We start from the raw sequence: 23,464 nt of genomic DNA, 5'->3' as shown, positions 1-23,464 counted from the left end.
GTGGAACTACAGGAAAGATTCAGCTGTTAGTGTCTGAAATTATCTGCTGAATTTTCTGTTAAAACTGTCTAAAGTTATAAAACCAACATAATAAATAAGATGAAGAACATTTTTATATTCCATTTGTTCTATCATCTCCCTCTTGAAGACATGTTTTGGTTTTTAATGGATTATAGATATTTACAGTTTTCCGGATGAATCTTTTCCGAATCATTCAAATACTTCAGATTGTAGTCAGGTCAAACAGTTTATATATTCCTGCAGAAAAATGTCTGGAAAATCAAAATTCTTCAGAAAATATGGAAACGAGTTGAACCTATTCTCATTTTATTACCAAACTTTAACATCTTCACTGACATAAAACCTTAAAATCTGAAAATTCTTTAACTTCTTTCTTCATCAGCTCCAGTTTTTTTTATTTAAATATGAAAGGTAGTTGTACATTTCATTTTGAGAAATTATTAATTATATGTAGAAAATTTTCTTCAAATTTTCATGCAGCAGATTTGTTTCTGTTCGTAATTGACCAGATGGTCAAATTAAAATAAGGAGAATAAATGAACCCAAGTTTTTATTTTTGGTTTTAGTAAAGTATTTATGGATCGCCTCCGGTTAAAGCTGAGCAGAAACGGATCATCAGCTGGTCTCTGTGGTCAGCAGGAATTAGGATTGACCCTGAAAAGAATCACAGTCTCCAGGAAAACCCTCCTCAAACAGCCGAGGATTAACGGCCGAAACCTCCAGTCAGGAAACCGATAACTGAACCTGCTAATCATTTAGCCGAGTTCGTCAAACTTCGGCCCTAAGCAGCTTCTAATAACCCACTTTTTATCCTTCTGGTTTTCAATCAGATTAAATTAAATTATTAATCTAACAGAAATACTAAAATTTCTTCAAGAAACGTCAGCAGCTTCTTTCCTATAATGAACATTTTGTCTCCAGTTTTTAACACTTTTATCAGTCCAAGAAGCAGCAAACGATGAAACCACAACATTATCTTAAAAATGGATAAATAAAAAAAACAACATTTTATTCATGAATAAAAATCAAAGATAAGTGGTAAGTATATTTAACTTCTTTAAAAGCTTTCACACCGCTGGATGTTTTATCTTTTAAATCATCATTTAGCTCTACTAAATACTGAAGTCCTGTTTAATATTTTCATCCTCGTTTTGCAGAAACTAGTTTGAATTTTGACATAAAAAGTTTTTTTTGTTTTAGGAAAATGTTTGTTGACAAAAAGCCAAATTTTGTTGATTGATTGATTTGTAAAAACATCCAACAGGATGAAAACTTTGTAACTGAAGCTTCAGTAAAAACTCAAACTGTCCTTTCTGTAAAAGCTGTGAAATAAAATCATGTTTGAAACATGAGAAAAAACAAGAAATGGACAAAATTACAGCAAAAATAAACTTTTATTTAAAAATAGATAATTACTTCCCAAAATGAATTCATTTCCCCAAAATAGCATTTATTCCCCAATAGATTTAATAAATCACAACATTTTAATGCATTAAAAAATTAACCCAGTTTTTGTCTGCACCTGTTCACATTCAGTCTTAAATGTTAAATTATTTGAAATGCATATTCATGCATCCTTCAAGTTTCCAATAGTTTGAAATAAACTGAGTTTAAAACATGTTTGAGTAAAACACTGAATTAAAAAAACACAAAACTGAAAAAACAAACTGAACAACAAGAACCTGAAGTTATTCAGATTCAGCTACTAGAAATGTCCAGAAACTTGAATAAAATCAGGAGAAAAGCACCTAAATCAGAAGTAATGATTTCCAGATGATGTTTTAAAAGTTTACTGGGTTTAATGCTTCATGAAAAAAGACGTAAACACTTTGGTCATTAGTTATTTAGTGACAAAGTCCAATTCTTTAATGCTACTGGCTGCTGTGCATATATTTGTTTCCACTAAGTCATTTACTTTCTTTACAGCGTCTGTTTATTTTGCCATTTCCTTCTAAAAAAAGAAAACAGGATTTTGCCTCTGTTGTTTAAACTCATGTTTAAAATAAACTCATGTTTATTTTAAACATGAGTTTAAAATAAACTCATGTTTTTTAATAAAAAGGTTTTGTGCTTATATGAAAATTAGTCTGACGTCACACGAGTCACATGATCAACAACCAGATGTTACTGCTGCCGTAAACCATGAAGAAGAAGAAGACAGGAAGTGGTTGGACGATGGCGGCGCTGCGTGTTTTTTAATGACTTATTACAGGACCAAAATTATTCCTGTTTGATTTTAATTGTGTTTCTGATTTAATGGAAACTCTGCAATTATAAAACTCTGTTTTTCGACATTAGCGTGACATTAACACAGATAGCGTACATTTGTAACAGAAAACGCAGCTACTGATTCCCACCAGCAGCTCCACCTGTGGAGATGTGTTTTGGCCTAGTCAAAGCCAGGTAATTGTTCACATTGATCCAGTTTGGTTCTGATGGCTTCTTTACAGCTATCAGATGCAGATACTTTTCCTGCAGGTAGAGGGCGACGTCACTGTTTGTTTCTAAAAGTAGGCGTCGGTTTCACTGCCAGCATGAATTTAACAGAAAGTCAGTCAGTTTACAGTTTGATTAATTTCTCAGGCCTCGGCTGCAGCAGGTTCCCGTTTTACTGCCTGCATAGAATAAATTAAATATTCACAGTTTATGTACAAAGCTCTCATACTGGTTCCCAGTTCAGTCATGCAGCTTCTTCCAGCAGCCTCTGCAGATTCTTCTGGACCTGGAAACACAGACAGTCTGTCAGGACGATTCTGAACATAGAAACAAAATAACTGTTTAGATTCATGTAAGTTAGATTTGATTATTGATACGATCGATATGAGCAAAACTGTTAATCAGTACAAAAAGTTATGATGTAAATTATACAGTAAAATATTTTATGAACAAAGTTAATCTGTAAGGATTGAAGGAAGACATACTTCCTACATTTAGTTAGAGCTAAATACTTAGCTCGCTAGCTAAATATTCAATATGGAGCTAAATATTTAGTTGGTTAGCATTTAGCTTCAAATAAATACTTAGCTTGCTAACCAAATATTTAGTTTGGACCTAACAAAATACGTAGTTTGAAGCTAAATAATCTAAACTGTGATATTTATAAATGACTGAATAAAATGTTGAAAATGAGCCGCCATCTTTTCCCCTTATGGCAGACTAAATAACCCAAATTACTGCTGTTATTCTTTACAGTGTAACTGTAGGAGCGATCCCCTGCAGACTCAAATGTTGATGTTTCTCAGAAACAAAGTTCAGACTGAACAACGAGGATCGTCTAACAGATCCACGTTTCTCTGGTCAGATCGCTGACTATAAATGATTGATTATTGCCAATCAGAGAGTTTTACCTGAAAAACCTCCCTGCTTTTTTCTCCACATGCAGTTATGGCTGTGAGTTGGACGAATAAAACTATTTCCAGAGATTAAAGGAGAATTTTGTGGATTGTTTCAAAAAAGAAAAGCACAAGAGAACCAGAAGATCTGTCGTTTCCAGTGATCCTCTGATTTCTGGAAAACTTTCTTAATTTGACCCTCAGATGTTCAGAACCTGTAAATCATCAAGGAACGACGAGTTTTAATGGGATCAGGAAAACCAACCTTCTCCAGCTTCAGCAGGTTGATGGCCAGCAGTTCAGAGAAGAGCTCCGTGTTCACATCAGGACTCCCAGGAAGGAAACTGCTTCTAGGAAAACACACACACACACACACACACACACACACACACACACACACACACACACACACACACACACACACACACACACACACACACACACACACACACACACAGAGGAACATGGGAATCCTCCAAAAAATTCTGCATACATCAGCAAATATCTGCAGTTAAATATATCTGGACTTTTCTTTACACCAAAAGTCGTCCAAAGTCAAAATTAATGCAAACAAAACGTAGGAAATACCAGCACCGGTATCGGTCCGATAAGTAGAACCGGGCCGATGTTAACAAACCAAAGTTTATTTCCTTCTTATTGCTGTTTGTGTTTCAGCTGGATGCTGGTCGGCTGGTTTGTTTGGTCTGACAGAGATGCTGAAGTGCAGAGAAATGTGTGTTTTTATAGTGTGTAAATTATAAAGAAATATATGTAATGTTGGTAAAATTCAGTCTTTTCTACACATTTTAGTTTCTCAAACTAGATTAGATTTTTATTTTAAATAATTTGTTGAAACGATTGAGACTGAAACTCACTCGTGATGCGTGAAGTCGCTGATGGAGCCGAGCGTCGTCAGTTTCTGTTCCAGTGAAACGATCCTGAAGGCCAGATAGCAGGAGGACAGGACCAGAACGCAGACCCTGAAGGGAACAGAGAGGGAACAGAGAGGGAACAGAGAGGGAACAGAGAGGGAACATAAGGAACAGAGAGGGAACAGAAAGAGGGAACAGAGAGGGGAAAGAGAGGGAACAGAGAGAGGAAAGAGAGGGGAAAGAGAGGGGACAGAGAGGGAATAGAGAGGGAACAGAGAGGGGACAGAGAGGGAACAGAGTTGGGAACAGAGAGAGGAAAGAGAGGGGAAAGAGAGGGGACAGCGAGGGAACATAGAGGGGAACAGAGAGGGAACAGAGAGGGAACATAAGGAACAGAGAGGGAACAGAAAGAGGGAACAGAGAGGGGAAAGAGAGGGAACAGAGAGAGGAAAGAGAGGGGAAAGAGAGGGGACAGAGAGGGAATAGAGAGGGAACAGAGAGGGGACAGAGAGGGAACAGAGTTGGGAACAGAGAGAGGAAAGAGAGGGGAAAGAGAGGGGACAGAGAGGGAATAGAGAGGGAACAGAGAGGGGACAGAGAGGGAACATAGAGAGGACAGAGAGGGAACAGAGAGGGAACAGAGAGGGGAACAAAAAAATACACTAAATATTACATATTTGTTAGGCAAAGTAAGTGTTGAAGCTAAATACTTAGCTCAGAGCTAAATGTTTGTCAGTAACCACAGGTGGACTTCCAAAATAAAGCTGGGAGTTCATTGTATTTTTTAATACAATCTTTTGATTTGATACTTGATTTCAGAATTTCCTGTTGGTGAAACTGAACCGCTTAATGTCACCTCTTTATCGTTGTTTCTTTTCTTCAGTTTAAAACAAAGAATGTTGAGATCAGAGAAACAAAGTGGATCCAGAGGCCCATATCAAGCAGAAGATTCATGAAATAGAAGAAAAACAGAAGCGTATTGAGCAGCTAGACGACTTCCCTCTAGGACCCAGGTTTGATTTTGATAGTCACTTCTGTTTATTGGTAAGTGAATTTTATATTAGCTAGATATGTTGCTGGCTCAGAGCTAAATATTTAGTTTTGTAAACTACATGTAAACTTGTAGATTCTGGGTTCTGTAACTTCACCATCGGGACCCATTATTATTCTCTCTCTGTGTGAATATTTAGTAAACAAATCAGTGAAACATTAATTTGAATAAAATAATGAATGAATCTTACAGAAACATGTAGATAATCAGCAGAGTGTTGAGAGAAACGGTTTTCATGACTCTGCTGTCGAACACGACCTCTGAACCTGGAAACAAAAAAAATTCATTTTTCTTTTTAAATTATTTTAAAAAGAATAATTTAGAAATGTTTAATAATCAGAAAACGTGGAAAGCTCTTCAGAATCTAGTTAAATCAATCAGATATGGTCAAAATGAATATTTAGGAATATGAAATTTGGTTTCATTTTTGCCAATCAATCTTCACCTAAAACATTAAACAAAAATGATTCTGGAATGTTTTGTCCTTGTTGTTAATCTATTTGTTCATAAAGTGCAGCGTCTTTATCACAACATCCTGGTTAAAGTTAAAATGGCCGACGTTTTATTTTTTTGTTGGACACACCTGACCACAAACGTTAAGACATAATTATTCCTTTCAGAGGATGAATCAGCTGAAGGTTCATCCGGGTTGTTTCTGTGAACATGTGAGCAGAACTCACTGGACCGGAGCGAGTTCTGTGACTTCTTGGTGCCGCTCTGCTGGTTCTGATGCTGCTTCTTCACTTTGTGCTTCTGCTCCGGAGAAGGCGAGTTACCTTTTTGTTTCAGGGCGTCCAGGAAGTGAGGGATGGGCAGGTCTGCTGGAAAAAGATTTGGTTAAAAACTGAAAGTCAATTTTCAGCGAGAGTTTTTGTTGTTCTACAACTTTTTGTTATTTTAATCTTCAGATTCGACTTTTAACGGTTCTGTGATGACAGATGATCCTCCGAATTATTGATGAAATTCTTGCTGATTTTTCCGTAGAGCAGATTTAGACACAGTGCTGCTTCACACACTATTGGCCAGCATTTGCTTTAAATCAGCCAATCGAGGAGCAGCATTCATTTTCCTGGCCACTGATTGGTTGAATAAGAAAGACTGTGAATGTTGGCTGCATTAGAGATAAGACAGTTTCACTCTGCATATTAATGCATTTTAAGGTACATTTGGTGTTCCACACTACTTTTTAAAAATACTGTTATTGTTTCTTCTCAGTCAGAAATAATCCTTAAAGTTTTCATTTAAATTCCACTTTTCAATCATAATAACTTGAAAATATTTCTGTTTATTTCATATTTTTATTCCAGTGCTTTAATCACTTGTGGTGTGCCTCAGGGCTGCATCCTGGGCCCACTGCTGTTCCTAAACAACATGATGCTTCTGTTATTTTCAACCTTTCCAAAATGTTTGTTGTATCACATTCATCAGGTGTTCAAAGCTTTGCCCAGCGACTCCCTCCCACCTCACCACGATATCTGCTGCTCGTTATCCATGTTTTAATTTTAGAGCATCACGCTCTGCATGTGTGCTATGAATGCTGGGTAATGTGTAATGTAATCAGACAGACTAGACGGACGGCGGTACCGGCTATCTTATCGTAGTCTGGAGCCGGAGAGTCGGAGCTGCTGTTTTCCTCCAGCTCCTGCCGTCTCTGCCTCACGACTCCGTCCAGGTCCACAAAATCACCCTGCAGGAGAATTACACACAGCTGAAATAATAAAAGTCACATGAGAATAAGATTGTAATAGAAATCATAAAATAACTTTTTTGACTTTCATCTGGTAATTTAGCATCATTATTCTGATAATATTTTGACTTTTTTCTCGTGATTTTTAAAAAGAATTAACTTGCACTGCAAAAACTGAAAATCTTCCCAAATAATGTTGGTCTAGTTTTCACTTTAAATATCTTAAGAAAACACAAACTTCCAAGTAACTTTTCAGCAAGATATAGGAACTTTTTTTAAGTCAATAATTCATTAATATTGATGAAAATGTTCTAGTTCCATTTCCAGATAATTTCATTTGTAACATGGGAACAATGTCCTGCTATAATTGAAATAATCTGTCAATGGAAGTAGGACTTTTTAAATTAATATTAAGAAATTATAGACTTCAAACAAGCTCCTGTGTTTTGCTGAAAAGTTACCTGTCAGTGTGGAAGTGTAATAAAATATTTGCAGGAGAAACTGAACCAAAACGTCTTGGTCAGATTTAGTGATTTTGCAGTGCAGTCTGGGCCTGATTCTCTCTGGACTTTTTCCTGCCAAACTAATAAGAAATTAAAGCCAATCTATAAATAAAGTAGGAAAATCTGAATAAATGAAAACATTTATGACTTGAACTCGACTGTTTGGGTTTTCTAACAAGTTCAGGATGGATTAGCGCTGCTAGCTAATCTATAACTGCTTCAATCCTGCTGCTTTAAAAGCTGCAGTCTGATGAGGCGCGGAGGCAGTAAAAACTGGTGGAAAACTGGTAATAACTGGTAATAACTGGTAATAACTGGTAATAACTGGTAATAAATGATAATCTATCAGCCAGTTTGGTACGAAGCGGTGAGACGGACACCAGACAGGCCTGCTGATGATTCCCTCTGTGACTTCCGCAGGTCAGGCTGTAATATGTTGAGTCATTTTGTGACGTGAACTCACCATAGGAAATGGGGTCAACAGCGGCGACCTCTGACCTCTGAAGCTGTGTGGAGCTGAGGAAGGAACCGGGCTGCTGCATGGACTCCTGCCCTGTGAACGTCAACACAACCAGAAGCTGCAGGTTCAAATATTACGACTCGGATTCGACTCTGAACATTTTAATAAGTTAATTTAACGTCGAAACGTTCAAATAAAGCAACAAACTGAGAGAAATCTGCCAGTTTGCATCAAATCATTGGTTATTTATTGATAAATGCTGAGTTTTCATGCCACACATCAGGATCTCTGTTACGCAGGAAATCATCCGTTGAATTCATCTTAAAAGCCAGAATATTATTTTAAAGTAAAGAAAATTTATTCTTAAAGCTGCAGTATGTAACTTTAATAAAAATATTTTTTACTCATTTGTTGAAACTGAGTGGGTTCTCCCAGTGCTAACTAGAAACAACCAATCAGAGCCAGGAGGCGGGTCTTAGCGCTGTCAATCACCCTCCTCACTCTCTTTTATGCTGCAGATAGCATAGCCTGCCTTGGATGCTAATGCTAGTTAGCGTAGCTACCGATGACAATGGAAAAATGTTTTTCCTGTAACGTTAAGTAGTTTCTCTGTCATCAGCACATTTAGCAGCGAGTAAACGAGATGATGGACAGCACTAAGCCCCTCCTCCTGGCTCTGATTGGCTGCATTTCTTCAGACAGTACTAGTAGCTCAGGGAGGAGTTCGATCTTTTCACAGATCATCTGTTGAGTAACGATCTGTCACACCAATTTTAACAAATATGTAAAAAAAAACCAGACTTTTTAAAATAATAATTTCATGCTGCAGCTTTAAATGATCTTTTCTGATTACAATCTAGTTTTTAATTTCTAGCTCTTGTTCCAAAGTGTTTCAGTTGCTGCTTGTGAATATTTTATGAAGGAATATTTCAGCAAAAACTAAATCTAGAAAGTATTATTCTTTTGCTTGATTTCAGTTGAAGAAACAATAAAACTGACATAAAATTATCAGCTCCTGAAAACCAGAATGAAGCTAAGCTGCTAATTTCCCTCATTGTCTCTTGAAAACATCGGATTTTTGTGCACTATTTTTACCTGTTGGTCTAGAATTTACAGGGTTTTTATGCATTACTCCGTCTCACCTCTAGGTGGAGACAGAGTGACGTCAGGAACTTGTAGGTGTTGTCTCTGGACAGGAAGGAGACGAACACGTACTGTGGCAACAGAAGAAGAAAGTCTGCTCACCCACCAGTCAGTATCAGCTGATTATCGGTTATTGAACAGGAAGTGAGCTGGTTGGACGCGTTTGATTTCTCACTCTGTCGTTGGTGGTGGCGATCACCAGAGCGTTTGGCAGCAAGATGGCGGTTTTGGTCTTTTTGATGTTGGTGATGGACATCACTGGGATGGCAATCTGAAATAAAAAATAAAATATATTTTTAGCTAATCCACATCTGGACTTGATTTAATTATAAAGTAAAACTGCTTCAGGGATTTTAAAATGTCTGAATTTATTTCAGATTTACTCTAATCAACATTGAATACGGAATATCTATGATTTAATTTGTCCAGTAACGCTCTATTTCTGTGATAAGTGTTTATTTTTTGCACTGCTTTCATTTTACTGAAGCGCCTGTAAAACCTATTCACCCCTAGGATGTTTGACTCTTTTTATTGCATTTATAAATCTATCATAGTCAACAAAATTTGACTTTTTTGACCAAAATTTACAAAAAACAAATGAAAAATAAACTATAAAGTCAAATTGAAGTAAACTATTACAAAGTAATGACACTTAAGCTATAATATTTAGGTTTCTGCATAAATATTCCCTCTGTTCCAGTATTTGCGCCTCTGGCTGCCGTCCCAGCAGGAAGTCTGTGTGGATCAGTCAGACAGTTTTTCTTTCTGCTAAACTGTTGGTAGGAATCAGCTGTGAACAGGCCAGGGCTTTGACTAGGCCACTCCAAAACCATCTCCATGTAGCTTTAGTTGGGCATGCTTTAAAGGGGGTAAATATTTATTAAATTATTTTATGTTAAATGTTTTTGATTTCTAAATTATTTTGTAGAAATTAGCTTTCATTTTGGCAATAAAGAATTTTTTGGAGGTAAATTTTTGTCTTTTTTTTTTTTTTACAAAAATGTCACTCGACAAAAAGTAATGTTTGTTACTGGTTTGTCAGTTGGTGACTATAATATTTCTCTGACTTTTCATTTTGTCTTTTTATGAAACTTTTTTGAACTGCCTGGTTGCTGAAATGTGTAATACAAATAAACTTGATTGATTGATTGATTGATTGATTGATTGATTGATTGATTGATTGATTGATTGATTGATTGATTGATTGATTGGGGAAAAAACAAATGTTGATCATGATTGCTTTATAAAAGCAACAAAAGGGTAAAATATCCAAGGTGGTTTTAGTATAGATATTGTCCTAATCTTTGGTTGTTCTTTTAGTTTATTAATTATTCCCAGCCATCCTGGCATTTAAACAGCTCTGCACAAAACGTTGTTGATATTCTGCTAATGACACACAAAAAACTATTTGCTGTTGACGTGTTTCCATTAAATAAGGAATGCGATTAAAATCACACATGTTTAAGTGTTAAATCGTTAAAAAAAACATGCCGTGCCTCGTCCTCCTACTACTTCCTGTCTTCTTCTTCTTCTTCGTCTTTTCTACTAGTAATAACATCCCGTTGTTGATCTTGTGATTCCTGTGGTGCGAAAACTGTTTCCACTGTAGTTCTGCGAAATAAATTGATTTCAATACAGAAAAAAAAACTCCTCATCCAAGCACCAAAACTTTTTTTGGAAAAAGGTGTGGGGGTTTTCTCAAAATTGCTGTTTCCATTAAGCTAAGTCCAATAAGCTGCGCGATGTAAGCGCAGCTTCCGCTTGCTGTTTCTCCCTTCATACATTTTGTTTGTTCTTGCTCTCACACCCTGATTCCTCGATTCCTGAACTCTGATTTTATTCATTAAAGTTTCATAATCTACTCCGCCAACGCCGGAATCCATCATCACTATCCGTGGATATTTGACTGTTTGGCTGTTTTTCAGCTCAAATTTACTTTGTTTGGTTTCCGGAAACAGATTCGGTTTTTAGTTAATAACAATATTTAAGGTGAACCAGAACCTTTTAGTTCCCACCAGAACTCTGCTGTAACAACAGGCTGTGTGTGTGTGTGTGTGTGTGTGTGGTACCTTGGTGTCTTTGCCAAAAACCTTGGAGTGGAAGCAGATCCAGTGATCGGAGACGAACATCCGGCCCTGGTACAGGATGTCTTTCTGCAGGGCGCAGGTGTAACCTGGCAGGCAGGTGAGTGACTCAGTTAGCAGCTGAGCAGCCTCATATGTAATATAATATTTAAAACAGGGAATATTTCAGCTGTTTCACGTCATCCTGGATCAATAAAGTGGAATCAGACGTTCAGCTCTGAGGTTCATTTAAGGTGGAGCAGAGAGTTGTGACCGTTCAGACTCACTCTGTCGGAGCTGCTCCTCTTTGCTGATCTCCTTAAATATTTTATGGTACTGACTGTTGCTCTTGGAAAGCTGCAACAAAGAAAACAGCACTGAGAGCTGACCGAGCGGCTTCCTGTCTAAACTTCACTGAGAAATAAAACATAATATCACTGAGACACAAAACAGGAAGGAAAATAACTATAAAAACAGAAATTGAAAAGTTTTTACTGATGAATTGGTTAAATATCTGCCAGAAATCAATCCATCTATCCATCATCCATCCATCATCCATCCATCCATCTGCTCTTTTCCATCTTATGTGATCACTTGTTCTTTGCTTGATCTATTCCAACCTCATTCCAGTTGGTTTGTGTGACGACATTTTAACATTTTGTAAGTTTTATGAAATTCCATGTTAACTTTGTTTTTATTAATCTTCTTGGAGCAGAAAACGGAGCACTGTTGTGTCTTCAAGGTCTTCTACTATCAGTAGGTCTGTTGTATTTAGTTACACACCTGAAACACACACACACACACACACACACACGCACACGCACACACACACACACACACACACACACACACACTTTTTGATCTCATTCCAGTGACTCGACGTTTTTAGACACTGGCCACTTACATTGTCCCTAAGAAAAATTAGCACCCCTACATTTATAAAAATATAATTTATTTGGGTAGAGAAACTTTTCTTCACTAAGACAAAACCTTTTAATAAATTATTCATGAAAATGTTCTGGAGAGACAATATTAATGCAGAAAGAAATGTCTGCAATTCATTACTTGATTGATTAGTCATTAAAAACTATGCTGCTCCACATCCTTCTACTACTTCCTCTCGTCTTTGTGGTTTCTGCCAGTGGTAACATCCTGTTGTTGATCATGTGATGCAAAAAAAGTGTTTCCATTGTAGTTTTGTGAAATAAACCAATTTTGGAAAAAAAAAATCCTAGCAACAAAACTTTTATTCAAAAAACTGGAGATTTTTCTACATTTTCTTTTTCCCTTTAGGCAAATTTATTTTCGAAATGTCAAATTACACAGTTACCTACTCAGTGGAAATGCAGATATTGATCGTAGGCCTGAACAGAACCAATTAATAACCTATCAGACTCACCTGGCTGTAGTGGGACTTCTTCCTGTCTATCTTGGACTCTGGGTCGATCTGGACCTGAGTCAGCATGGAGTTGTCTAAAGTTTTTGACCTGCAGAGATCAGCAGAGAGAATTATTACCCAATATAAAAAATACAGTTTTATTCCTCCATACATGACTCTTCACTTCCAACAATGCTAATTTAATGCTAATTTGGTTTATAGGTTAAAATAAAAATATATCTACTTTAAATACACATTAACATAAATCCAGCATGGCGTGTTGGACTCACCTCTGCTAATGAGCTAAATGCGACGCCAACACTACCTTTAGTGTTTGTGATAACTTTGAAATATTTAGCCATCTTAGCATTAGCTTATGCTAATAAATGTGTTTTTAATGGGGTTTAGTGTTAGCGGATAAATGTTTTTGATTACTGCTTTAGGTTTGGGCTCAGTTGGTGTAGCGCCCACATGCTAACCTATTAGCATTATTGCCTAATAGGCAATAATACACAGATTTAAATATAATAGTCATATTTATATCTGTGTATTGATCTCCTTCAATGCTATATAACCTGGCCAGCTGCTCATTACCTCAGTCTTTCAGAACATTTGTTTCAGTCCAAAGTCCAAGATCTGTGTCTTTTCCATATTTTATTGCAAAAATGCTAAATTATAATTTAGCCAATATGCTATGAGGCTAACACTGTGGATGCTAATGAATAAAAAACTAGAAGAATTTATATATATATATAATTTTGCAATATTGGGGATCCCTGCTCTGTCCCCCAAGTATGTTTAATTAAATTTAATTAAATTAAATTTAATAACCCATAGTGGATACCTGACCAGCTGTGGTTTCTTCCTGCCTGTCGGCTCTAGTTGCTCCTGATCTGCAGCCTGCAGTGATTCTCCCATCATCCTGCTGATTTTCTGATGCTCCTCCATCACATCTTCATCATCAGAACTGGACATAAACGAAACAATAAAAGCAGAAAATATTAACCTGCAAAGAGCCGTTCATCATGCAGCTTTTATGCTACTGTCCACTTTAACTCACCAATCAGCCTGGGTTCATTTTAAGATTCTTTGTTTTTAAAGAACAAAGAATCTTTAAAAGCAACAGTTGCCCCCTGAGCAATTGTTGCACAGTGAGCAGCAAACAAAACCTGACTGGTTTTCTCAGGTTTTGTTTGTGTTGTTTTTACCAGTTTGAATAATAAATGGAATTTAAACTGGAATGCTGGTAAACTGGAATTCAGGTTTACCTGCAGCTGAATAAATAATTAATTTGCCTGGCAGCGACTAATGGCTGCAACATGAATCCTCAGAGTGGATCCTGAGTCATGTTTAAGACGCTCAAAGCAAACAGGTTTTGTTCCTCAGCAGGTTTTAAACTCATTTAGTTTTTATTTTGATTTTTCTTAGTGAAATTAATGATGTTTTCTGTGGATTTTCTATATTTTAAAATGTCACGACTTTCAAAATCTTTTATTTTTATCTACAGTTTTGATGAAAAGTAAAAACTTTGAGTGTTAAACTTTCATAGATCAGATTTCTGTCTGATCTTTGCTCTGCAGGAAAAACCAGAGATGGTCCTGGAAGAGGTTCCACCTGGAGGAAGGTTTGGTCCACTCATCTTTATGGTTGTGTTCTTCAGAAAAAATGGAGTGAAGAAGGAAAGAAGGACAGCAGAACTAATAAAGCATCAATAAAAAATTAAAACAACAATAAAACGGAAAGAAAAAAAATGATAAGATACGAAAATAACAAAAAGAATTAATCTAAAAAAAGGAATAAAAAACAAAGAAGGAAAAAGTAAGAAAATCAATAGAAAAAAACAAATAAACAAAAGAAAAAGGAAGGAAAAATAAAAAACTTAAAAAACACAAAGAAAAATTTATAAAAAATAAAAGAAAATAATAATGAAACAAATAAAAAATAAAAATGCAATGAATATAAATAAAACATCAACAAAATGTAAGACAATGAAATTGTAAAATATGTCAATTTTTAATATTACAAAATAAGTGAATAAAAAATAAAAATAATTTGGAAAATGAAATAAAAAAAAAATATATATATACAATAAAAAAAAATCCAAAACATAATTAAGAATTTTAAATATATGCATATAGAAAACAATAATAAGGAACTGTGAGGAAGCCCAAATGGACCCGAATGTTTTACTGCTGGTTCCAGAGAAAATGGTTCTGCTCCGTTTTGCTCTGGGATAAAAATCTGAAGGCTCCAACCAGCTGCTGCCACTGCTGAGCCGGTTCTGCCCTGGCGGCAGCAGGACTCTGTTGGACCAACTGGATCTCCCTTTGTTGCTGCTCTCAGCCTGAACTCCCTGATGCTGCTGCTGCTTCTCAGTGGAGGTGATCATCAGTTCATGCAACAGCAGTGAAATGTGTTTGTCTTCAGTGTTTTCTGTTGACAGGGAGATTTTCTTTCTACTGTCTCCACATGCTTTATTTAGAATGAGAGATTGTTGCAGAATTAACATGTTAATCTAATCAGCACTGTTGCTCCATGTTGCTCAGGGGGAGGGATTGTTGCACAGTCAGCAGCTCGATGCACCGACTGGTTTTCTCAGGTTTTGTTTGTTTTGTTTTTACCAGTTTGAATAATAAATGGAATTTAAACTGGAATGCAGGTAAAATGTCTCTGCGTACGAGTATATGATTGATTGGATTATTCTAATTCAGAATAAATAAACTGAATTGATGCCATAAAATAACATCTGAAAACTGCAACAAAATGTGAAACTATGAGAAATTTCTGCACACAAACTGAACCGGCAAAGTTTGCAACATGTATTTTTTCTTGTTCATTTTGTGAAAAGAAGTTTTCAAGCTGCTGAATTATCATTACAATCATAAGTTATTTGTTGCAGCTCTGTTAATGTCTGCAGCTTTATCGAAGAAATTAAATTTACAAAGTTTAAATTCAGATCAAAATCAGGATATTTTCTGCAACAGCTTCCAAAGTGAAAGTCTTGGTTCACTTTCTATCAAGTGAACCAAGACTTGGTTCACTTGATAGAACCAAGTTCTATCAAGTGATAGAACTTGGTAGAACTTGACTTTCTGCTAATTTTTCTATTATTTTCTTAGTGTCTGCCTAATATTCCGTTGTTATAAGTGAAATAATACAACTTTTCTCCAGAAGTAGAAGCAGCTTCTACAGAACTCCAACTGTACTTTCCAAATGGACTCATTAGACACTTAAAGCCATTTTTAACGCCATGAAGCAGAGATAATAACAGTACATCAGCTGTTCCTGTGTGTTTGCTCTCCTGAACTCACAGATAATCTCGGCCTTGCTTGGCGGCTCCTCTGCCGCTCGTCCTGACATCGTCCTGAGACGTCTGCTGCTCCACGCATTCCTCCGTCATCTCAGCCTGGATATCCTGCTTCCTGCCGCCGAGCCGTAAGGTGAGCCGAGACTCTACCTGCACCCCTCTGTCTCACATGTCCCGGCCAATCAGGCTGCAGGATGAGGTGGTGTGTAAGAGTGTGTGTGTGTGTGTGTGTGTGTGTGTGTGTGTGTGTTTAAACCTTTGATCGGTGACATTTCACCCTGCAGTGTTTGGAAACTAAAGCTTCATCTTTTTAAAAAGTGGGCAGCCTGGAGGTGAAGAGGGGAAACACAGCAAAGCTGCTTCCTCTTCCTCAAATTACAGCAACAAAACATTTCACACACAAACAGGCTGAAATCTGGACCACATATTGCAGACACAGATGGGGAAAAAAGAGGACTACCTTTCTGCCAAAAAGCTTTTTCTAGATTTTCTAAAAAAAAAAAAAAAAAGAACATTTCTGAGCTCCAAAAGTGAAAACTTTGCCACAAAATCTGTGAAATTTTTATTCCCAGCAATTATATGCAGAATTTTTTGAATTTTTTAGTTTCAAAAGACAAAAACTTACTAGAAACAAAATCAGAACATTTTAGATTAGTCCTAGAAACCTCAGAAATTTTATACAGAAGCCTTGAAAATGTTTTCAGCTCCAAAAGTAAAAAAAAAATTTGCTTGAAAAAAAACTTTAAAATATTTAGATTAATCTCAGAAATATTCTAGAAAACAACTTAATTTCTGAGCTCTAAAACCAAAAAAATTGTAAGTAAAAACTCAGAAATTTTTAGATTAATTTGAAGTTTTCGAGAAAAAACCATGAAATTTCTGAGCTGAGTTGAAACTTTGTGTGGATCAGCTGCAAAAACTCTCAGACCAGAACTGAAGAGCAGAAATCAAACCTGTAGTTGACTGGTGGATTTTTTTAGCTTCTGTTTATTTACGGTCTGATGGACGAACTTCAGCCCCTCACAGATTCAACCTGATGGACTTTGAAACACAAACAGAGACGAACCTGAAGCCAAATCTTTACTCCACAATATTTTGAATGGAGCCTGAAACATAAAATCTCCTTCAGATTTTTCCTGCATTTCTGCTGCCAGAAGGAAGCGACGATTTCTGCACATCTGCTCCTCTTTTCTGCTGATTAAACTGGTATATTTTTGCTGTTCTCCTCCACAGATTCACCTTCACATCCTGCCCAACATCCTCCAACCACTTCCTGTCTTCTTCTTCATTTCTACCAGTAGTAACATCCGGTTGTTGACCATGTGACTCGTGTGATGTGAAACAAGCGTTTTCAGTTCAGATTTGCAAAATAAACCAATTTCAATCTTAGTTCAGGTTTTTTTTAAACTGCTGTGTTTCCCTTCAGAAAATGTATTTTCAAAATGTTAAACTGTGTAATTATCTGGCCAATAGAAACGCAGCTGCTGTTCTGGCCTGATTGAAGCTTTTCAGGCTCAGAAAACTTTTGGGAAACAAACTTCCTGCAGAAAAAGTTTGATAAACACATTTGTTCGCTGCAGAAGGTTTTGATCAGTAAATGTTTTGTGGATCAGCTCATGTTGCACCATAACGCATCAGGAACTCTGTTCCAGAACGCGGCGTGCCGGCTCAGCCTGAGGTAAACATGGCGGGGCATGTAGGTGGATGACCCTTCACCCCGACCCCTCAGACTATCTGCTGCTCTGTTTGTTTGCTTTGATAGCTGCTCCATTTGCTGCTGCCCTAATTATCAGGTTGCTGTTTCTATGCTGCAATAGGCTGAAGCTGCTGGACAAACTCACCACTCTTCCTCACGTTCTTCTCCTACTACTCTCTTTTTGCTGGTATTTCTGGCGATCTGTTTGGCTGTGAAACTGTGATCAGTTCTTCTCTTTCTTTTTTGTATCTCAGTTCAGTCCCAGGGGGAAATGTTTTGCATTTTAAGCACAAAGAACAACATAAAAATACATGAACAATATCAAAAACAGACAAAACACATATTTATTAATATATAAAACTGAATTATAATTATAACAAGTGAAACCTTTGCCCTCTCTGCTCTGTCTGCAGTCAAATTTCTTTTAAGTTATAACTGAGTGTTTTTATAACAACTGAACTATCATAGTTACTTAATTATACTCTAAAATAGGATTATGTGCCTTGAGAACACATGGTACCGCTACTTTAAGAGGGTTGTATTATTATAAAATCATCTTTTCTGAGCTTTACGTCATGCTGTAATGTTGCTTGATTGATTTCTCTTCCGTTTCCTGAGTTGCTGAGTGATACGTCTACATGGAGCCGACACTAACTAAACAGAATCAGGTGAACTGACCGGTTCTCCTAAACCGGTTGGTTTCCACACAGAATGAAACCGACTGTTTCGCAACAACCTGCAGCTTTAAAGGAGCAGCAATGAGGAAGAGATGAGACTCTTCCTCATTGCTGGACCAGTGATGAGCAACAATCTGACCTGGTCATGTCCTTGGATCCAGCTACATGCTCTTCAGCTTTGGAGGCAGAAACCGCTGCTGAGCATCATCCAGACTGTTTGCCTTACGGTTCCTGTCTCACCTGATAATGTTGTGCCCACTGGAGACCGTACTGTTGTTGACGGGGCGGTGGGGAACCACACTAGATCAGGGCTGGGAAGGTAACTTATGATGCACCAGAAAACAGAAAAGGTTTGAGTCTTGGAGTGAAGAGAGAGTTTTTTTTTATTGTACTTGTAATAGAAAAATGTGTTTTAGAACAAACAAGGTGCTTTTGTTTTCATTTATCTGTATCAGGATGGCATATGGCTGTAATTTGGTAAAATATGTAATAGGCATATTTTGTTTTTATGCTTCCCACATGTGTGATGAACCAAACAAATGTATAGATTCTTTTTTGAGAATCAGAAGTTACTGATTCTTTTGCGAATAGTCGTCTGACTGGATGTTCTTTGTAACTGTACCACCTGGAATTTGCTGAGCAGATTCATCACATCTCAATGGCTCTGGATATGCTGTTGGAAACTGTCCAGAATGCTAAATGTGTTTTTGTTCTCTTTTCCTCTTCTGGTTGCTGTGGTGTATCTGGCTTGTTTTTTTAGTGGGGGTGTTGCTTTTGTTTGTGATATTTGTTTATTTCGGGGTGCAAGTGGAATTCAGAGGGGGATGTAACAGTGTTTAGGTTGTAGAATCCCACTTGCTTTATGTATCAGTGTAATGGGGAAATAGCGCCCCCTCTCTGTGTGGCTGGTTATGCTGCTGGCTCCTGTCCTCAGGGCCAGTCTGTGAAAGCTACACAAGAGGCGAGTTGCATTCTTCAGCACACAGTAGAAAAGTGTTAGCAACAGATAAACATAAATTTAACTATCTAAGACAAATAGAGTGTTTACTAAATGTCTGCCTGGCACCAATTTTTGTACTTTTAGTTCTGTTAATATTATAAAACTCTTCATGTGCTAAGTTAAAAGCTAACAACGCTCTGTTGTGCTGAGTGAAGCTGAGCCGTTGCACTGATTCAAACCCGATATGTTCAGGAAATAAACTGCAGATCACCCAGAAACTCCTTGTCTTCATTAAAAACCTACACAATACAGAGTGGAGGGGTCACTTGGACCGGCCCGGTTCAGTGGAGTGAAGCAGAACCCGGTTACACCGTGATTGGTTGTTTCTGACTGGAATCGGTGTGTTTCTGCAGACGGCTGCAGCAGCACAGGGAGGAGGCGGAGGAAGTTTGTGTCAAAAGTGTTTCTCCTTGAACATTTTCACAAGAACTTTTTGAAAGTGACTAAACCACGTTACTAAGCAACGCCTTTTCCTGATCAAAGACCCAATAATGACCTATTTCATTAGTTTTTTTCTCTGACCTGAACCCTCAGAGTCACATAAAGGCAGTTACAAAGTCGGCTTTCTGTCACCTGAAGAACATTTCCAGGATCAGAGGACTAATGTCTCAGCGAGATCTAGAGAAACTCACTGATTCCTGCAGCAGCGACTTCACAGGTCTGACTAACAAATCACTGATCCAGATGCTGCAGCTCTGACTACAACCAGGAGGATAAAGACACCACCTGGTTCTACACCACCTAGTTCTACACCACCTGGTTCTACACCACCCAGCTCTACACCACCCAGCTCTACACCACCTGGTTCTACAACACCTGGTTCTACACCACCTGGTTCTACACCACCTGGTTCTACAACACCTGGTTCTACACCACCTGGTTCTACACCACCCAGTTCTACAACACCCTGTTCTACACCACCCAGCTCTACACCACCTGGTTCTACAACACCTGGTTCTACACCACCCAGTTCTACACCACCCACCTCTACAACACCCTGTTCTACACCACCCAGCTCTACACCACCCAGCTCTACACCACCTGGTTCTACAACACCCAGTTCTACACCACCCAGCTCTACACCACCCAGCTCTACACCACCCTGTTCTACACCACCCAGTTCTACACCACCTAGTTCTATAGTTCTACACCACCCAGTTCTACACCACCTAGTTCTATAGTTCTACACCACCCAGTTCTACACCACCCACCTCTACAACACCCTGTTCTACACCACCCAGCTCTACACCACCCAGCTCTACACCACCTGGTTCTACAACACCCAGTTCTACACCACCCAGCTCTACACCACCCAGTTCTACACCACCCAGCTCTACACCACCCAGTTCTACACCACCCAGTTCTACAGACCTTCACTGAGCGATGAGACTTTAAATCCTGCTGGTCATTTAAAAATCACTGAAGATCTGCTGTTGTTATATCAACCTTCAGATCTCTCAGGTTCTTTTGGTTCTGGTTCAGGTTCAGGTTCTCGTTCTGATTCTGCTCTGCATCCCCAGAACCAAACATGGAGAAGCAGCATCCAGCTTCTATGCACCACAGATCTGGAACAAACTTCCAGAAAACCTGATTAGAGCTGCTTTTGAAATGAAATCAATGAAACATTAATAAACATTTAACAATGCCACTTGACAAAACTGAATGCTTCAGCTGCTGACTGCTTTCTATGACTTTGTAGTTTTGATACGATCTGTTAAACCGGTTGGTTTCCAGAGAAACGAAGTGGATGGTGGTTTCACTGAATTTTTCTGCAGCTGAAGGAGCAGAAAAATGCTTCATGTTCCAGTTTGACAAGTAGTTCTGACCCAACAGGAAGTAGATGTTTTTATTGCTTATCGCAGCAGGTGGAAGATCTGCTGCGAAGTCGTGTTTCTTTGTGTAGCTCATTTTGTTTTCTCGGAGGTTTTCCCACCGTCTCTCGGCTCCCAGCAGGTTTATAAAGACCAGGTGAGCAGCTCAGGTACAGCAGCCTTCAGCCAGAAGATCCAACCAGCCAATCGCCTGCAGACAGGTGAGTGTTCAGCTTCATCCATTCATCTCTCTTTAACTGTTTAACAGTGAAACTGTCACTGAGCAGTTTGACATGGAAACCATCATTTTTGACAAACTGGACAGAACCAGCTGGGTTCATATTTGACCCGTTTTTCTATCAAATCCTTTTAAAATCTGGAAATATTTCTGTTTTGTCTGAATTTCAAGCTTGATTCAAACCAACTTTAGAACCACTAGTTCTGCTTTTACAGTTTTATCAATGCATATAAATTATATTTTATTTTTGTTTGTTGCAGCTGAATCTCAGTGAGAAAGAGATGTATCATATTTATCAGATATAAAAACTCCAGTTTGTTTCCTTTATTGACTTTTGTAAATAAAATAATTTCTTTCTGTAAATTCTCCTCTGTAGCCAGATGTATGTCGTATCGGGTGTAGTCTCCGTCTCATGTTGGGTTTAACTTTGATGCAGGAGCCAAAGATGCAGAAGTACATCAATGATATCTGTATCTCTCTGGACAGTGACGAGGAACTTTGGTTTAGTAATAATGGTTACACCAAACTTCCTCTTGATCTGAACAAAGGGGCACGGGGAAACAAAATCTTTCTCTGGTACAAAACCGCTGACTACAGAGCGATCACCAGGATCCAGTTTTCCTTCAATGACTGGATGAAACAAGGTCTGAAGGATGCAGGGTACCGCCTGGTCGATAAAAATCTCAACAAAGGAGCCGGGGGCAGCGACGTCTTCCTGTGGTTCTTCAAAGGTTATACTGAGTGCGACGTCCCAATCGTGGAGCTGGCCGTCTCCACTGATGCAGAAGATAATACCAAGAAGGCCCAGCCTCAGTGGGAGAGGTCAGCCTGCGATCTGAACCGGAAAGCTGGAGGAGATTTGATCTACCTGTGGATGAAGAGACAGCATCAAACCTACATCTGTGACATCCAGGTCAATGCTGGTGATATATCAAACTATGAATTATTCCGTGAAGGTTACACCCGAATAGATGAAGACATCAACAGAGATTCAGGTGGATCTGACATCCTCATCTTTTACCAACAAACCACTGATGAGAAGAAGGCCATCACAGATCTGAAGATCACAACTGATACGTCGAAGGAGAGTCGTTTGGTGAAAGCAGGCTATCAGAAGGTGAAAACAAACCTGAATGATGGCACCAAAGGAACCCCGTTGTACCTGTGGTACAAAAAAGATGAAGTCACCAAATCTCCCATTTCGTTTATCACGGTGATCCTCCACCCAAAAGCAAAGGAAGCGTATAGCAAAGCCGGCATTAATGTCATCGATACAGATCTCAACCTGAAAAGTTCAGGCCACAAAATGTTTCTGTGTTTTAAGTAAAGGTTGATTGTTTCTGAGCATGCTCAGTGAGAGCCAATAAACATCTTCTGTCATCTGAGAAATGATTTCTCTGAATCTGATTACTGATCAATAAAGTTTATAAAGTAGACACCAGAAGAAGCTTTTTGGTATCCAGAAACTTTTCATCTGTTAGAATCAGCTTCCAGTTATTCAGCGGTTCTGATCCAATATCCCGTAATGTTCTGTTTTCTTATAAAGTCATAACATTATGACAGTATTATTGTAATTTTATAACTTTATTCAAAAAACAAAAAGTTTTAGTCTGGTTCTGATTCTCTGTTGAAGAGTTGAGATCAGAAAAGTATTTCTGGGTTCTGAACCCGATTCCTGACAGGGAAACGAATCGATCACTCAGTCAAAACATGAATATCACAAATTAATTTATCATTTTCTTGCAGCAAGTTGTAAGAAAATAAAGAAACAATCACACAAACAATAAAACATCAGTACAAATAATGTTTGTTTTATACAAGACTGTGATGTAAGAACAAAGATAAACCGATTGGTTGGAAAAGAACGTATAATATTGGAATATTTCTATTAAAATTAAGATAAGAGTAGAACCACTTCAACATATTTTTACTCAAGTAAAAGAGTATTTACTCAAGAACTGATCAAAACATCATTTAATATTTAAAACTTACATCATCAGATGGACCAAAATATAAAGTTAAGTGGAAATTTGGGGATTTTAAAGACCAAAATGACAATAATTTATAAGTAACAAAAAATAACAACATTAGGCAAAATAAAAAGTTTCCAAATCAGTTTCTTTCAGTAAAAGCAACTTTTATTTATTTTTATTTATTTTATTAAAAACTGCAGGTGTGTCTCTGTTGAATGTTTTGTTTTCATTCAGTGGGTAGAAAATCCAGAA

General features: G+C 37.7%; 2 protein-coding genes across 5 annotated transcripts; one reads left to right on the top strand and one right to left on the bottom strand.

Moving 5' to 3' along the window:
• Positions 1-1,396: 1,396 nt before the first annotated feature.
• Positions 1,397-16,735, bottom strand: gramd2b (GRAM domain containing 2B). 4 transcript variants are annotated; one of them, XM_014989104.2, is made up of 14 exons: positions 15,822-16,735; positions 13,355-13,477; positions 12,532-12,619; positions 11,420-11,489; positions 11,139-11,242; positions 9,245-9,340; positions 9,069-9,140; positions 7,930-8,019; positions 6,861-6,963; positions 5,957-6,097; positions 5,467-5,542; positions 4,229-4,333; positions 3,619-3,703; positions 1,397-2,743 (listed from the first exon to the last, which is right to left on the bottom strand). In XM_014989104.2, the coding sequence occupies exons 1-14, from the start codon at positions 15,908-15,910 to the stop codon at positions 2,702-2,704; spliced, it is 1,284 nt and encodes a 427-aa protein (XP_014844590.2). In that variant the 5' UTR covers positions 15,911-16,735; the 3' UTR covers positions 1,397-2,701. The 4 variants fall into 4 exon arrangements, with proteins under 4 accessions (XP_014844590.2, XP_014844592.2, XP_014844593.2 ...); XM_014989106.2 differs by having other exon boundaries at positions 3,619-3,700; XM_014989107.2 differs by having other exon boundaries at positions 3,619-3,697.
• A 4,303-nt stretch (positions 16,736-21,038) lies between these two features.
• LOC106918981 (uncharacterized) lies at positions 21,039-22,628 on the top strand. Its single transcript, XM_014989091.2, has 2 exons — positions 21,039-21,222; positions 21,676-22,628. Exon 2 carries the CDS (start codon positions 21,685-21,687, stop codon positions 22,564-22,566), a length of 882 nt encoding a protein of 293 aa, XP_014844577.2. The 5' UTR covers positions 21,039-21,222; positions 21,676-21,684; the 3' UTR covers positions 22,567-22,628.
• The last annotated feature ends 836 nt before the right edge of the window (positions 22,629-23,464 follow it).

This window comes from Poecilia mexicana, unplaced genomic scaffold (genome assembly GCF_051168715.1).
Source record: "Poecilia mexicana isolate PSO_F unplaced genomic scaffold, ASM5116871v1 scaffold_9, whole genome shotgun sequence".
Classification (NCBI taxonomy): Eukaryota; Metazoa; Chordata; class Actinopteri; order Cyprinodontiformes; family Poeciliidae; genus Poecilia; species Poecilia mexicana.
This window is presented reverse-complemented; position numbering and strand designations above follow the sequence as displayed.

Bases quoted from the DNA above. Each gene is read 5' to 3' on its own strand.
- gramd2b (XM_014989104.2), bottom strand. From the start codon at position 15,910: ATGACGGAGGAATGCGTGGAGCAGCAGACGTCTCAGGACGATGTCAGG. The intron at 13,478-15,821 runs GTGAGTTCAGGA...GTTTATGTCCAG, and splicing joins AAGCAAGGCCGAGATTATCT to TTCTGATGATGAAGATGTGA. The intron at 11,490-12,531 runs GTGAGTCTGATA...TCTTTGTTGCAG, and splicing joins AGAAGTCCCACTACAGCCAG to CTTTCCAAGAGCAACAGTCA.
- LOC106918981 (XM_014989091.2), top strand. From the start codon at position 21,685: ATGCAGAAGTACATCAATGATATCTGTATCTCTCTGGACAGTGACGAG.